Here is a 14,432-nt window from a genome sequence, read left to right on the forward strand (position 1 = left end):
TTATTTGTTCATTTGCGCTACAGGTGGTTTCTGACACATATGATACCTAGTTGATTGTGTCAATTTTGAAAGACATGGTAGATACTGAAGCCAGTTTCAATCACTGCATGACAGCAGCAGCTGGATGGAAGGAGAAGAACTACCTGAGGCTCAATGGAGGAAAGCTGGAGGTATTGCTCTTTTCAGCACAAACCTCCATTTGGAATAATAATTGGTGGCCTGAGACTCTGGGGACTATACCTATGCCCAGAGAGGGCTAAGAACCTTGGGGTGATGCTGGACTGTAAGCTCTCATTAGATCTTCAGGCCAACCGCGTTGTGTCTAAAGTATTTCTGGCTGATTAAAATGTTGAGAAAAAGTTTTCCTTTTATCCCCCTTTCAGCACGGAAACAAGTGGCCTTGGCACTAGTCATAACTGACTAATATAATGCCCTATATCTGAGACCAATAACAGCACTCAAGCCAAGTTACAGTTAGTGTAGAATGTGCTGACCAGGCTCAACTTGGCCTCTTTCAGACCTGCCCAGGAGGACTCAAGGATATGTTTCATAGTTACATCCCCTGGAGAACTCTCGGCTCAGCCCACCTTAATTTGGTGACAGTGCCCAGATTTCAGAAGAAGAAATGGGGAGGCAGAGCCTGCTTGGTCGCGGCTGCAAGACTGTGGAACTCGCTGCCAATTCATCTGACAAGGATTAGAGCTCACTCCCCATTTAGCTTCTCATGCTATAGGATATCTCTTAACTCACCATTGGTTTTACTCCACGTGGGCGGTTTCACACTTATGCGACTATAGCGCCTTAACACCATTGGGCATTCATTGCGCTTTATAAATCCCGTTCAAATCAAATCAAATAAGGCGAATAAGGAGACCTTGTGCACATGCAAGGACCCATTAAATAAGTACCTGACCTAGAATGTTTGTGGCACCATGTTCTATGGTTCCTAGAAATTAAGTCGGACTGTGTATCTGGACAACATAAACTTCAGAACATGTTGACCCAGTCAATCATATCATCAGGAAATGTTGGCCTATTCCTAGCCAGCTCACAATGCACCACCTGAACCACAATATCAACTGAAAAAGTATCTATTAACCTTTGCCACTGCCTTCAGTTTGAGCTAAAAAAAGATTTTTATTGAACTCTATATATTATGCAGAAAACTATGAATTATGATGCAAGTGTGATAGATCCAGAATAATGCAGAAACGATTACCGAATCATATAATTGGCATGGAGTAAACATGAAAAAACCTATTTAGAGGTTGCTAAAACAAAGGTCTGGCCTAGTCAGGTTCTTATGTACAAAGCTTTAAGGCTTTAGCAGATCAAGCTGAACAATATTGTAAAGGTCTTGGCCTGCAGCATCTTGGTGAGCCACTGAAAGATCCCAAAGAACAAATAGTAATCAATATCCTAAGTAGAGTATCTAAATAATCCATAATTTGGATAGATTTCTAAAATAAAAAAAGTCAAACTGATGAAAACAGGATGACAAAACTTTATTTATAGAGAAAAGCTCAAATGTTTGTGTGGATAAGTACTGACAGATCTTAAAGGAATGCAGTAATCTTTCTTTGTAATTGATAGCAACATGTTAACATCTGCAGCTTCCAGCACAGCTGAGAACCAAGTAGTTTTATACATTGTTAAAACACAATTGTAGTTGTACCTTTACATTATGAGCACATGTATGTTTCAGACACTTTTAAACTCACTTCTGTTATCTTTTTCCGTAATTGTTCCTGCTTATATTCTTCTTTAGACCGTCTTTATAAAAGGGACAAAAAAAAAACAATATCAAGAAAGATTAACATATTGCAAGAAATGGCAAATTAATGGTTAATCATTTGCAATCCCAATTATTCAATATTAATATGTTTAATAAATTCATAAATGCTTTGCCTACTTGGGGGATCTCAAAACACTTTTTTTCTCAAACAGAACACATTACAAAAATTTAATTTAAATGCAGATAGCAAACATTTCTTCCCTTTTTTTTCTATTAGCTCCGAACAAAATGAAGAAGCGTTGCAAAAACAATAGGTCTGGCATTTGCTGGCCGTCTTTTGGCTTTGTCAATACTTGTTTTTTTTTTCATTCTTTTTGTAAAATTGTATTCATGGGAGAGCTGATGGGTCTCACAAATTAGAAATATGTTTTTTTGAAAAAGCCCACATTTGCAAAGAGGTCCCCGTTACTGAAGGGAATTACTTTGCGTAAGGATGTGCTTCTTGTGAAAGAGTAGAATGCATTCACAAACAGTGAAGTTAGCGAATGGCTTAAGCGGACTGACCTACTGGGTTTTGTGCTGTGGTGGACAGAGGAAAAATGTGAATGACACAACAACAGGCCAATGGATGGAGAAGGCTGGATGAGAGACCCTACAATTAAGTACGTTAAATACAATTTTAGTAAAATCAAATGGTCTTGGCTAACGTCAGAGCTAAAAATGAACAAAACATGTAAGTGAGCTTGAATGCTCATTTTAAGTAGGATTTAAATAGGCAGCAGGCTCAGAGGAACTTGACACTTTGACTTGAAGGCAGCAGACTGCTTCACAGTCCCAGAATGCAATGCTGTGTCAGTTACCCTCAGTTTATTTTTGTAGGCAAGTTACATGAAATACATTTATAACTACCACCTTATCGGTTCTACTGGATCTATCAGGAACGTGGTTGAGTTGTTTATTACCTTATTGAAGATACCTCTGATGTAACAGATGAACAGTGAAATAAAGGCCTCGCAGCTCAATACTTTATTGGAGACCATAAAATGTATTACTGATAGTGGTTAGTTGGAATAAAGCCATAACACATTTTTAGGTCACACCTATCAGACAGCACAAGTTGGTGAAAAGACCTACTGCAAACTTATAGTTGCTTAGAAACCACCCTTTGCTTACCCTTGGTTGGTTTACTGTTACTCTCATTTGCTTGCTTTTCTTTTGTAAGCTTGTGTGGAATTTCCTTCCTCTTCTCGTGTCTGCTCCTCCCTTGGCGTCTAGACGCACTACTTGTGTTCTTCCAAGCACAACTTTTTTCTTTTGAGTAAAGCACTCCTTAAGAGTACATGTGTTCCCAGCAGTCGCCCACGTGTACTTCTCTCCCCCGGCTAACCTACGTGTTGGTCTCTGCCACCTGTGTGCTTCTGCCTCGCCCTCTCCAAGTTGCATTCGCCCGCGTATACTTCTCCAAAATTTTACTTTCTCGCCTATGTGCATCTCCCCGCCCACCCCACATTGCTCCCTCACGCTTGTTATTTCTCCAGCTTCTACCCTCCCCCCACCTGCACCCTCCACATCCGCAACAAAAAAAAATAAAGAAAAACACTTTATCACTTTTTTTTTTATTAAATAAAAAGCAAAAGGCTTGTGTCATTTTCCTTAAAATTATGCAGCTGCCTCGTCATAGCACCTTTTTAGCTCTCGCCTAGTGAACGCAGCGCATGCGTTGCTTCGCCTGAGCGAGACTCTATTGTTGTCGAATTGGGTTCGGAAGGAAGACAAACCATGTGCGCGCACGGACAGGCAATGTGCACGCGCATGGCGTCTCCTCTTAGCTTTCAGTTCATGTGCGCGCACAGAAAACCTTCCATGACACTGTACTCCTCCTGCGCTGCTTTCTTCAGACATCCAGCCTTCTCCACGTGCAGGCAGGTCAGGGTGACCAGGTTTTGATAACCTAATACCAAGACACGCCACAGACAAAAAGTCAAGACTACTCACAACCAGAGTTCTAAAACTAAATGCAACTCAACACCGGTATCTTCTTTCTTACTTAAGCTGCTTTCTTCTGAGTTGAACAGGAGGGAGAGCTCGGAAGGAAGCGCTTTTGACTTTTTAATTGCAGTTTTATATAGCGCGAACTCGACTCGAAGGTATTGGTGCGCTTTACGTGTTTTTGTTCTTCTTTTCTGTGTCTTAATGGCTTGGCTGTAGAAAAGAGCCGGCTGCTAAATTGAACTAAGCCGCGTGCAGGAAGGCGCGGCCGCTGTCTAAGTGCGCTCAATCACTTCCTTGGATACCAAGCGTTCATCGTAACTGCAGGTGGGAAATCTAACAGAGGGGGTAAATTACACCGCCTGGCTATCTGTTCTAAGAATGGAAGGATTAACCATTTAGGGCCATGAATGTGAGAATTTGGTGGCCTTCTTCATGAGAAGCGCGAGGAGGGTCCTGGATATGGACCTAAGCAAGCCCTACCCAAGACCCCTGGGGTCACCTTGGGTTCTGGATTCTTCAGAATGCCTGTCTGGGTTTCAGAAAAGGGCGACAAGACTGGGACATGCCAAGAACATAGAAGTAGGACTATAATTTTGTAGCGACGATGGGACACCGTGAATTATTTTGACAGGACTCACCAACATATAAAACACATGGCAATGTGTCACTGGGAGGTAATTAAATGCAGCTTTGACTCATTATCATTTGTGCTACTTAAACTGCTTTTTGGTCTGGATTCCTTACCAATCCCGCACAGCTACATAAGGATATTTATCACCTTTTGTGTGTTTCACTTTCACCAAAAATGCCAAATATTTTCCAGGGCAGTCATCGACTATTTGCAGTTCTACTGGTAAACCCGGGACGTTTGCAGCGCTATATACTCCCTGTTCATTGTCCAGGCTCTTACCACCAATGAATGTTGGCGTCACTAGTTCCCACCACTAACATCTCGTCACAAATTGTACGCATTCTTTGGCTTGTGTTTTGGTGTGAGACATGGGGATATGAACTATATGTTGTGATCATTTTTGGGGGGCCAACAAAGGGCAGTGTTGTTTAATTTAACTTAAACGCCAAATGTCGAAACAAGTTCGGATTATCAAGATTGAGAACAGTGGTACAGATTGTTAAGTTTTGGGGCCACTAGTTTTGAGGGACTAGTGCTGTACTTGCCGTTTAAGATCCTATTGTAGGCATTACGTGCATTCCATTCAGCATTTGGCTTTATAATCTTTATGGCACTGCAGCCCGGGGTACCGAGAAAAGGTAGACAGTCACACCTACCCCACAGCCGCGCTTTCCTCGGTGGTGTCAGTGACAAAGGCACAGCAGGGGGAGACACATATGCAGAGGAGAGGCTGGGGGTGCCCAGTCCCGCGAGCCCCCACCTCTATCCCCTCTCAGAGAAAGCTTTGTAAACACAAAGTACTGTGTGATTTGCAGAGCCCCCCAGGGCGCAAACAAAGAGGCAGAAGGGGCCATTTGAAGTGATAAAGTGATAAATATTCAAGGAGAGGCAGGATGAAGCGGAGGGAATAGTTTATAAAGTAGAAACAAAAAGGTTTTATTTAGTAACATCGGTGGCCCCTAGAACTTCAGGGTATCAGTATATAGTTATAATGAAGCATAGAAAGCCAGTTGTCTACAATCACTCCTTTAATTGGCTGAAGACATGAAATTTGAGGCCACAGAAAACAAACATTTGCAATGCAAAAGGTCTCACATTTGCGAGAGTTTGAGCTATTTTTATTGTAAATGACATTGCCTTGTATTTATGTTTTGGTTTTTGAAACATGAGTAAAAGCCATTGTCATTTACAATGCCAATAGGTCAAACTCGCGTAAATGCGAGACCTATTGCATTGCAAATGCTTGTTGAAAATAGTGTTGAATCCGTAGACTAGATGCTTCTTTATGAATGTTAGAAAAGAGACAGCTATGTCTAACAAGCTATCGAGGAGCTCGAAACCTGATTTAGGTGGATTTGCCTTCAATATGGCGTTTGTGTCCAAATCACTGGTTATGGGTTTCTTGATATGTGGAAAATTAGAAGTCGAGCGAAGACCAACGTTTATTTGCCAAGGCAAACATACCCTAGGCGCCATGCATGTATCCATTTTAATCTGAAAACTGTGAATATTTGTCCAGCTTTTATTCTTTTACTTTTTGAAATAGTCTGTGGATCTGTACTTTTATGTGTCAATGGCTTCTGTCCTACTTTTCCCTTGTGGTGCTCCCTCCACCTGCCCTCTAGCCATTCTGAATGGATAGCTTTGTGTACAGAAACAGTAATGCCGGGCGTCAGAAGCAGCTGTTGGACGACTAGATGTACCCGGGGGTGGTGGGCTGTATACTCCGACTAGGGAAGCGCATACTTATTACTTACCGTATTTAAGTTCTGCTGTTTGCCTCCCTGCAAGGATCAGAGAGCACGTCAGGTGTTTATTTATTAATAGAATAGGAGAGGCAATGGGGCCCAAGGGTAAGAGGGTAAAACAGCACCCAAATTAGAGTTATTTTTAGATGCCAAACAAAGGGGCGAGGGAGGCACTTTCCTTTCTCGCGTTAGGCTAACTTTGCATCCTCGCTACACGGCTGCATATTTATTTTTTGCTTCTGCTGCGTGCAGTGGAAAGTGTTATTTATATCTGTGATGCAAGGACCATATTTGTCCACTAGGGGGAGGCAGTGCCTAATTTCTGAACAGAGCGTGGCTGCAGTCTGACTCATGAAAATGAAAGAACGCCGCCTTCTGATTTCAACAAGCAAAACAGAAAGCAGCTCCACATCTGGGCCGGGGAGGAGACCTGGGAGGGCGAGGGCTGCCCGCTCATGCGCTGTACCTGGAACTTTCGCGTGTTCTGTGGCTCCTGCCCAATGGCGGCGCCTGCGGACTTGAAAAGCAGCCGTACTTTAGTGAGTGCTGCGTGGCTCATGCGGCCCAGGGAGGGGGCTGCCAAATCGCCCAAGGAAAAACATAAGGCAGAAGTACGTTGGGAGCCCGCCTTCGTGAATGCCACATGGTGCGGCCAAAGCAGGATTTCAGGCGGGGCTCCTGTGATCAAGACGGAGCCCCGCGTGGTGCTGCAGTAATCTGCTGAAGACACGAGACCAGCGCAAAGTCATCACGTGAGCTAGTAAGTGGGGCATGCTGTACGTTTAGAGCAGAGACAACAAAGAAACAATTAGCCAGGTAGGTTATTTCGCAACCAAGTCTAGTCCCACTTACCAAATTAATCTAAGTGGACACACTTGTGATTTAGTATTTTTACTTATTTTTTTTAGCAGTTCATTTCATAAATGGCTGAAGAAGGGTACAATCAAATAGCAGAAAAATTCACATAAAGTATACACTTTTCAAACATAAAATGTACAATCACCGTGAATGAAACATATTTACAAATATACAATTGATACAAACAAGAACAGTAAAAAACGTGAAATGCCTATTCTCATTAAATGTTCACGGCACCAGTCCTAGTATCTAACCTACAAGCAAGCAGGAAGCTTTTTAAGATGTAATTATTAGCCTGTCCATAGGGGAGGTTATTTCTCAGATTTCTCGGGTGGTAGCTACGGTAATGCAAAGCGTTGTTCTTGTCTGTTTTTTTCAGATACAGACAAGAACAACGCTATGGACAGTTTCTAAGGGTGAGACGGAACTGTTCGAGGGTGGAAGATTTTGAACTACACGGGGAAGCTCTATGCCACGAACTTCAAGAAAGAGGTTACCCACGGAAACTAGTCAGGCACTCAATGAAGAGGGCTCAATGGACACCCAGAGAACACCTGTTACAAAAGAAAGATAAATTGCCTATGGAACGACTGGTATGTGTGTCCACGTTTGGACCTCACACTCAATCTGTCCAGAAAATCATTCGCAATCACTGGCATCTGGTGGAAGATGTCCTTCCAGAAGTCGGCAAACCACTCTTCGCGCTCAAAAAAAACCGGAGCATTGGACAACAAATAGTGTCAACACGCCCGTTGGTGAAAAAGACAGTCCAAAGTACAATTCTTGGGGCAGGGCCAGTAACAGGACATCACAAATGTGGGACCTGCTCAGTTTGCGAGACAACTGAAGAGGGCACATTGTTCAGCGATGGAAAAATCTTTTGGAGACACAATGTGTTCACAAACTGTAAATCAAAATACGTGGTGTATGCCATTAAATGTCCGTGTCAACTGATATACATCGGTAAAACCACGCAGGAGGTACGACAAAGGATCATACAGCATCGCTCCAGGATTAAGAACAAAGTTATGTCGGCCCCCTTGGTGCCACACTACATGGAACAAAAGCATGGCCCGAATGAATTCAAATGGACTGTTCTATCATCGATCAAAATCGCCCAAGGTATAGGAGGGGACCCGGATTTGCAATTATCGCGAAGAGAGGCCCTTCTAATCCTGAAATTTAACACGACCAGTACCGGTCTAAATGAAATGTCGGAGTTGAATAATTTGAGCGAAAGGTAGTGCGTCTGTCTGCAGTTTCCTCCATCTTTCAGACAATTAGCTACAACTTGAGGTTTACATGGACCGTGTGCCTTTACTTGATCCTCCTACACGATCAGCGCTGTCAGATCTAAACTGGGCAACACAAATGAAAAGCAATAGCCCCTGTCTGCCGTAACACGCAATAAACACCTTGCAAATAACTGCGGACTACAAGGACCAGGCGCCCCGGCAGTAGCCACGCGGGTAAGAAGACTAGCGGCCCGCCCGCCCACACAAACTGACGTCAGACGCCGAAGTGCAAGCAGTTCGTGAGACAGAGGCGGTGAACGAACACCCGACCGGCAGGCTCTGGAGAGACATCGCTGATTTATACGCGAGTGACCTCTGTGAGGAGGTATGTGCATTGGACACGTTTAATGCTTGATGCATCAGGTAGCCAGCTTGTCAAGTTCATTAAAATCATTAAAATACTAAAAGTGGTTCTCATCCTTGTTGCAGACATTAAACAAGCGTGAAGACTGAATAATCCTGCCTTGAGGTAGGATCCCTTTAACACCACTTATGTTGTTTTTGCCGCGCTGCCCACTTGAAAGTACTGTAGCTAACTAGGTTGGCGCTGAAACGATTCTTTGTATATTTACAGAATCGCAGTCTCCCTGACAAGAAGGAGAACATTGTCAAACACGCCACAGTTCAGGTACACATTTTGAGATTTCGAGAGGGAGTAAAAGCTTAGAGGAAATCAGCTTCTTACACGATGTCATTTTTTTACACTTTACAGTACAGGACAATTTTTCAGTCCAGGTCCTGAGGAGAACCCCTGAATATCGTGTGGGTTCGAAACGCGTTGGCATGATACTGGAAGAATTTACAGGAAGGGCATATCAGGAGTTCTATTATAGATTAATCTAACCTGATTTTTTGACCCTAGTAAATCGCTGTATTCCAGTATAGGCAAGCCAGCAGGCTAATAATTACATCTTAAAAAGCTTCCTGCTTGCTTGTAGGTTAGATACTAGGACTGGTGCCTTGAACATTTAATGAGAATAGGCATTTCACGTTTTTTACTGTTCTTGTTTGTATCAATTGTATATTTGTAAATATGTTTCATTCACGGTGATTGTACATTTTATGTTTGAAAAGTGTATACTTTATGTGAATTTTTCTGCTATTTGATTGTACCCTTCTTCAGCCATTTATGAAATGAACTGCTAAAAATGAAAAAATAAGTAAAAATACTAAATCACAAGTGTGTCCACTTAGATTAATTTGGTAAGTGGGACTAGACTTGGTTGCGAAATAACCTACCTGGCCAATTGTTTCTTTGTTGTCTCAGTTTGAGTGGTCTAGGCCAGATAGTGTATAGACCCAAGCCTTCTTTGTTTCCCCTGTACGTTTAGAGCACGCATGCGCATTTAAAAAAAAAATAATAATTACATGAGGCTGGTGAGGACCGAAGGGGGACAGGAGATGGGCACATCGCGCTACGTGCGTGTTCATGGGCGCGTTCACGACCTCCATTCGTCCTGCGCGTGCCCATCTCCTGTCTCCCTTCCGAGGCAAGTCAGCAACAATAGATCCCGCTGGCGACAGCGCTTCGCGCTGCGTCGCCAGGTGCGAGACCTAAAAATGACAGCATGATAAAGGAAAGAACCACAGCTCAGCTAAAAATATTTTGGTAAATCATTGACACCCACTTTGGAAGTTCCATCAGCACTATTATTCCTAATTCTAAAGTTTTAAGTTTATTTTATTTATGATTAGGGAACCCCAAAGAGGTCCACATAAAATCCCACACTTACATGTGTATACATGAGATAAGATTCTAATTTGCAATTAAATACTCATAGTAAAATATTCCACCCCAACATGAGATCTGACAATCATAGAAGATATCCATGGTTCTAAAAAACTACCATTTAACAAAATTACAACAAGCAGCAGCATGTTATACAGAATGAAGTATAGAATGTCTTTAATTCCCTCAGTCCAAGAATTTGAGAAATATATATAGAAATAATTCATTTATATACCACAGAATTACAATTAAACAATACCAACGATTAATACATAAAAAGCCAACAAAACGCCCACATAGGGAACCCTATCAACCTTTACAACATACCAACTAATGCACCTTAATATAATTTTAAAAAGCACATAAAAAATAAAAAATTCTATTACAAAATATTTCATTTGGAGGAGCATAAAGGGATTGTAGTACTGCTGATGCTGAGTGGACAGGTAACTGCAAACATATTGGCTTCAGCCATTCCCGTCAGGTATATTAGCAAAGCAGGACAAATATATAAAACATAATTAATATCTTGGAGATCATTTTTACACAGGTTACAGATCGTGATAAACCATACCATTTAGCTAGGAGGAGATTTGGAGGAAGCAGGCCCTGCCTACACAGTACCATCAGCACTAGTATTCCTAATTCTAAAGCCTTACACGTTCACGGAGTGAAAATGGCCATTAAAGCTAACTTTATCAGACCCAAAGTCTCACTATGTCTTAACAAACAGAAATCAAGAGTTCTTAAAATACCAACAAGCTGTCCCACATACTCCAAACATATTGCTTTCATTAGTCGACCTCACTGCTTTTTATATCAATGGATAGGCTTAGACTACAACAAACATTCTACTGACTGCAAAGCAGTTCAGGATTTTATCAGAAAGTGCTAGTGTTTTTGAAACTACTGAAAAAAATGTGTTTACACGTTAGGAGTTCCAATATTAAAACAGACATTCTTGATATGCAAAATACATTACCTAATAGCTTCTGATAGTAATTCCATCTCTTGCTGTTCAAGATCAGTAAGTGCATCAGAACCATTTGTCAAACAATCAGGGAGTACTCCTAAGAAATAAATACAGCAAACTTTTTAGAGAACACATTTTGAGCATTTGAGACTAGTATACCGTTTCCCACCTAAGTGGAATACTGAAATTCCGTATTACAGCTAAAACAGCAATAATCATACTGTATATAATACTCACTTAGATCATGACGAAGGACACAGATCACTAGGCCTTTTTAGCACTCACATTTCCCTGTTTGCTGCACCATCACAACCTCCACTGAGAGCATTATTTAGAGACCCTAAATAGCACATCTTTGTGGTAAACTGATTATTGCACACTTTTCTGTCAGCACACATTCAAAGATTAACAATAAAACTATCATGTGTTTAGCTGTTTTGATGATGCAGTGAAACTTCATCACAGTAAGCAAAAAATGTTTGTCATCAACCCTTGTAAACAGCTGATGGTAGAGTCTTAGAACTGTGCAAGATTGTCATAATGATAATGGTGTCAATGGAAGGTTTTTTATTTTACAGAGTTTTATATAGCGCAACCTTGACCCGAATCGGGTATCAGAGCGCTTTACATAGCACCAGTTCCATTACGAGGACAAATTCATTTTTTGTTGGGCACGAGGAGATTAATTGATTTGCCCAGAATCACAGGATGTTCACCGTCATAGCTGAGACTCGAACCCAGTTCTTAAATGCTTTGTCTTGCTGAAAGATGAAGGATTCAATGCGTACGATCAACCCTATGGGTAGGGTGGATTTGGGACCTCTTTTGGCCACATATGGTACTGCACCCTGCAACATGGCTAGGTAAAAAACATTGCCATTTATAATGCCAATGACTCCAACTTTGCAGGATGCAGTACAATATGTGGCCAAAAGAGGTCCCATGGGACCTCTTTTGACCACATATAGTACAGCACCATGCAACATTGCTAGATAAAAAACATTGGCAGTTCTAATGCCAATCACTCCAACAAATGCAAGACTGATTGCATTTCCTATGCAATAAGTCTCGCATTTGATAAAATAAGGACTGTTGGTGTTGAAAATGACAGTGTTTTTTACTTTTGTTTTTTATACTATTGGCAATAGTGCTAGGCAAATAAAATAACTCCAATTCGAATAAAAAAACAAAAGTAAACTTTCCTCTCGTCTTTTTAATTGGTCCCTGTCCTTTGTACATTTTGGCTTTTCATTGGTCAATGGGCTTAGTAGTCCCTTCTTTGTACCGCCTTGTCTCTTGTAACCCATGAGAACCTCCCCTGTTACATGTGTTGATACTCCCTTGGTTTTAATTACAGCCTCAGAGCACTATTTTCTTAAAGAGCTTCAGGCAGAATACATGTTTGGTACTAAGCAAGGTTGGCAATGGTACTTTACTCACTAGAACATCTCACATTTATATGAGACCTTCTAAAAGTTTCAGTTCATCAGCTCCACACAGAGTAAAACCTAATCTGGAAATAATATAATAATTCTTTTGTCACATTTCAAAACTACTAATTGTATGTATGGACATAGCTATTTGAATGTACTTGTGGTACTTACTGTCTTGCATGCAATGCAATATGGGTAGGGTGGATTTACCATATCTTCTGCAGGGTGCAGTACCATATGTGACCAAAAGAGGTCCCAAGGCCACATATGGTACTGCATCCTGCAACATGGCTAGGTAAAAAACATTGACATTTATAAAGCCAATAACTCCAACTTTATAGGGTGCAGTACCATATGTGGCCAAAAGAGGTCCCATGGGACCTCTTTTTTTGACCACATATGGTACTGCACCCCGCAATATGGCTAGGTAAAAAACATTGGCATTTATAATGCCAATAACTCCAACAAATGCAGGACCGATTGCATTTCCAATGCAACAGGACTTACATTTTGTTTTACTTTTGCTTTTTTATACTGTTGGCAATTGTGCTATGCAAATATAATAACTCCATTACGAATAAATAACAAGAGTAAAAACATTTTTATTTTCAACGGCAACAGCTCCAACTTCAACACATGAAAGACCTATTGCATTGTAAATGTTTGTTGTAATTTGGTGTAAATCTATTCAGTAGTTTTGGATTTATTAAAGAAAAAAGATCCCAATTTTTCCCCTGCAGAATAGGAAAGGTATGGAGAAGCGTGGTATCCAGTACCAACCCTATGAACTGGAGTCATGAGGAGGGTCGCAGGTGAGATTTTGGCTTGTTGACTGAAAAGCCCAGGTCGAAGAGCAGAGCTGCCGTCAACTACAAATAATGCATCACTATCTACAGCAAGCTGGCTTTGATGAGCCAGTCATCCAGGTATGAGAAAATGGGTATGCCTGAACGAAGGAGATGGGCTGCCACCACTGCCATCAGCTTTGTGAAGACTCGAGGTGGCGATGTCAATCCAAATGGTAGAACTGCAAATTAGTAGTTCATAGATCATGCTACAAACTGGAAGTACTTCAGATGGGACCACAGAATAGGAATGTTAAAAATTGCATCCTGCAGGTCCAATAACACAATCCAGTCTCCAAGCCACAATGCCAATAGAACTTGAGCTAGGGAAAGCCTTTTGAACTTCTCCTTTTTTGATGAAGTTCAGGCTCCTGAGGTCTAGAATCGGATGCAGGCCACCGTCCTCCTTAGACACCAGGAAGTAACGTGCGCGGAAACCTTGTCCTCTTTCCGTCTGTGGCACCAACTCCATCACCTCTTTCAGAAGGAGTGCTGCCACTTACTGGTGTAGAATGGCTGAATCATTGGGAGGGGGAGGGGGATGGGGGGGAAGTTTGGAACCTGTAGGAAGAGAAGGGTTTAGCCCTTTTCTATGATCTGAAGGACCCACTAGCCCGAAGTAATGGCCTTCCAGGCCAGAAGAAAATGGGACACCCGCCCTCCCACAGGCTTAGTGTGAGCTTGGAGAAACAAACTAGACCTGCTTTCCTGGAGGTGCAGGGGAGGAGGAAGAGTGTTGCGAAGCAGATCAAGGCCCCATCCACCACCATGGCCCCTGTCCTGACGAATTAGGGAATTAGGTTGCCGCTGTTGCGGCCGGTACAGTTTGGAGCAGAAGGAGGAACCTCTCCCAAAGCCATGAAAGCAGCGGAAGGACCAGAAGGTCTTGACTGGTGGTAAAAGCTGAAGATTCATTGAACGTGCCGTGGTTCTTGACACTTCAAATCTCTCCAGAGCCGAACCAGCTTTGTCACCAAAGAAGCGTACCCCATCAAAAGGATGGCCCATCAAGCATGCCGACAGATTGAGATGGAAGTCACTCTAGCCTGGGCCACAGAGACAGCCGTGTCCAGGCCTGACTTAATGATATGACGGCAATAACCTCCTGAAAGTGCTCCTTCATGTCTAGAGGGATGTGAGGCAGCATCATTTAGGCCATGTCCCATAGTGCTTGAGTATACCAAGCAAGCAGA

At 42.1% G+C, this 14,432-nt stretch overlaps 1 protein-coding gene across 3 annotated transcripts in view; it reads right to left on the minus strand.

The window, feature by feature from the left end:
• The window catches only part of CFAP36 (cilia and flagella associated protein 36), a 343,167-nt gene that overhangs the window by 196,482 nt on the left and 132,253 nt on the right, over window positions 1-14,432 (minus strand). For all 3 annotated transcript variants that reach the window (XM_078649320.1, XM_078649319.1, XM_078649318.1), the window contains exons 5-6: window positions 10,971-11,058; window positions 1,722-1,773 (exon numbers count right to left, since the gene is read on the minus strand). In XM_078649320.1, coding sequence (XP_078505446.1) covers window positions 1,722-1,773; window positions 10,971-11,058 — 140 coding nt within the window. The remainder of the gene's footprint in view (window positions 1-1,721; window positions 1,774-10,970; window positions 11,059-14,432) is intronic.

Source organism: Lissotriton helveticus, chromosome 6 (assembly GCF_964261635.1).
Source record: "Lissotriton helveticus chromosome 6, aLisHel1.1, whole genome shotgun sequence".
NCBI lineage: Eukaryota > Metazoa > Chordata > Amphibia > Caudata > Salamandridae > Lissotriton > Lissotriton helveticus.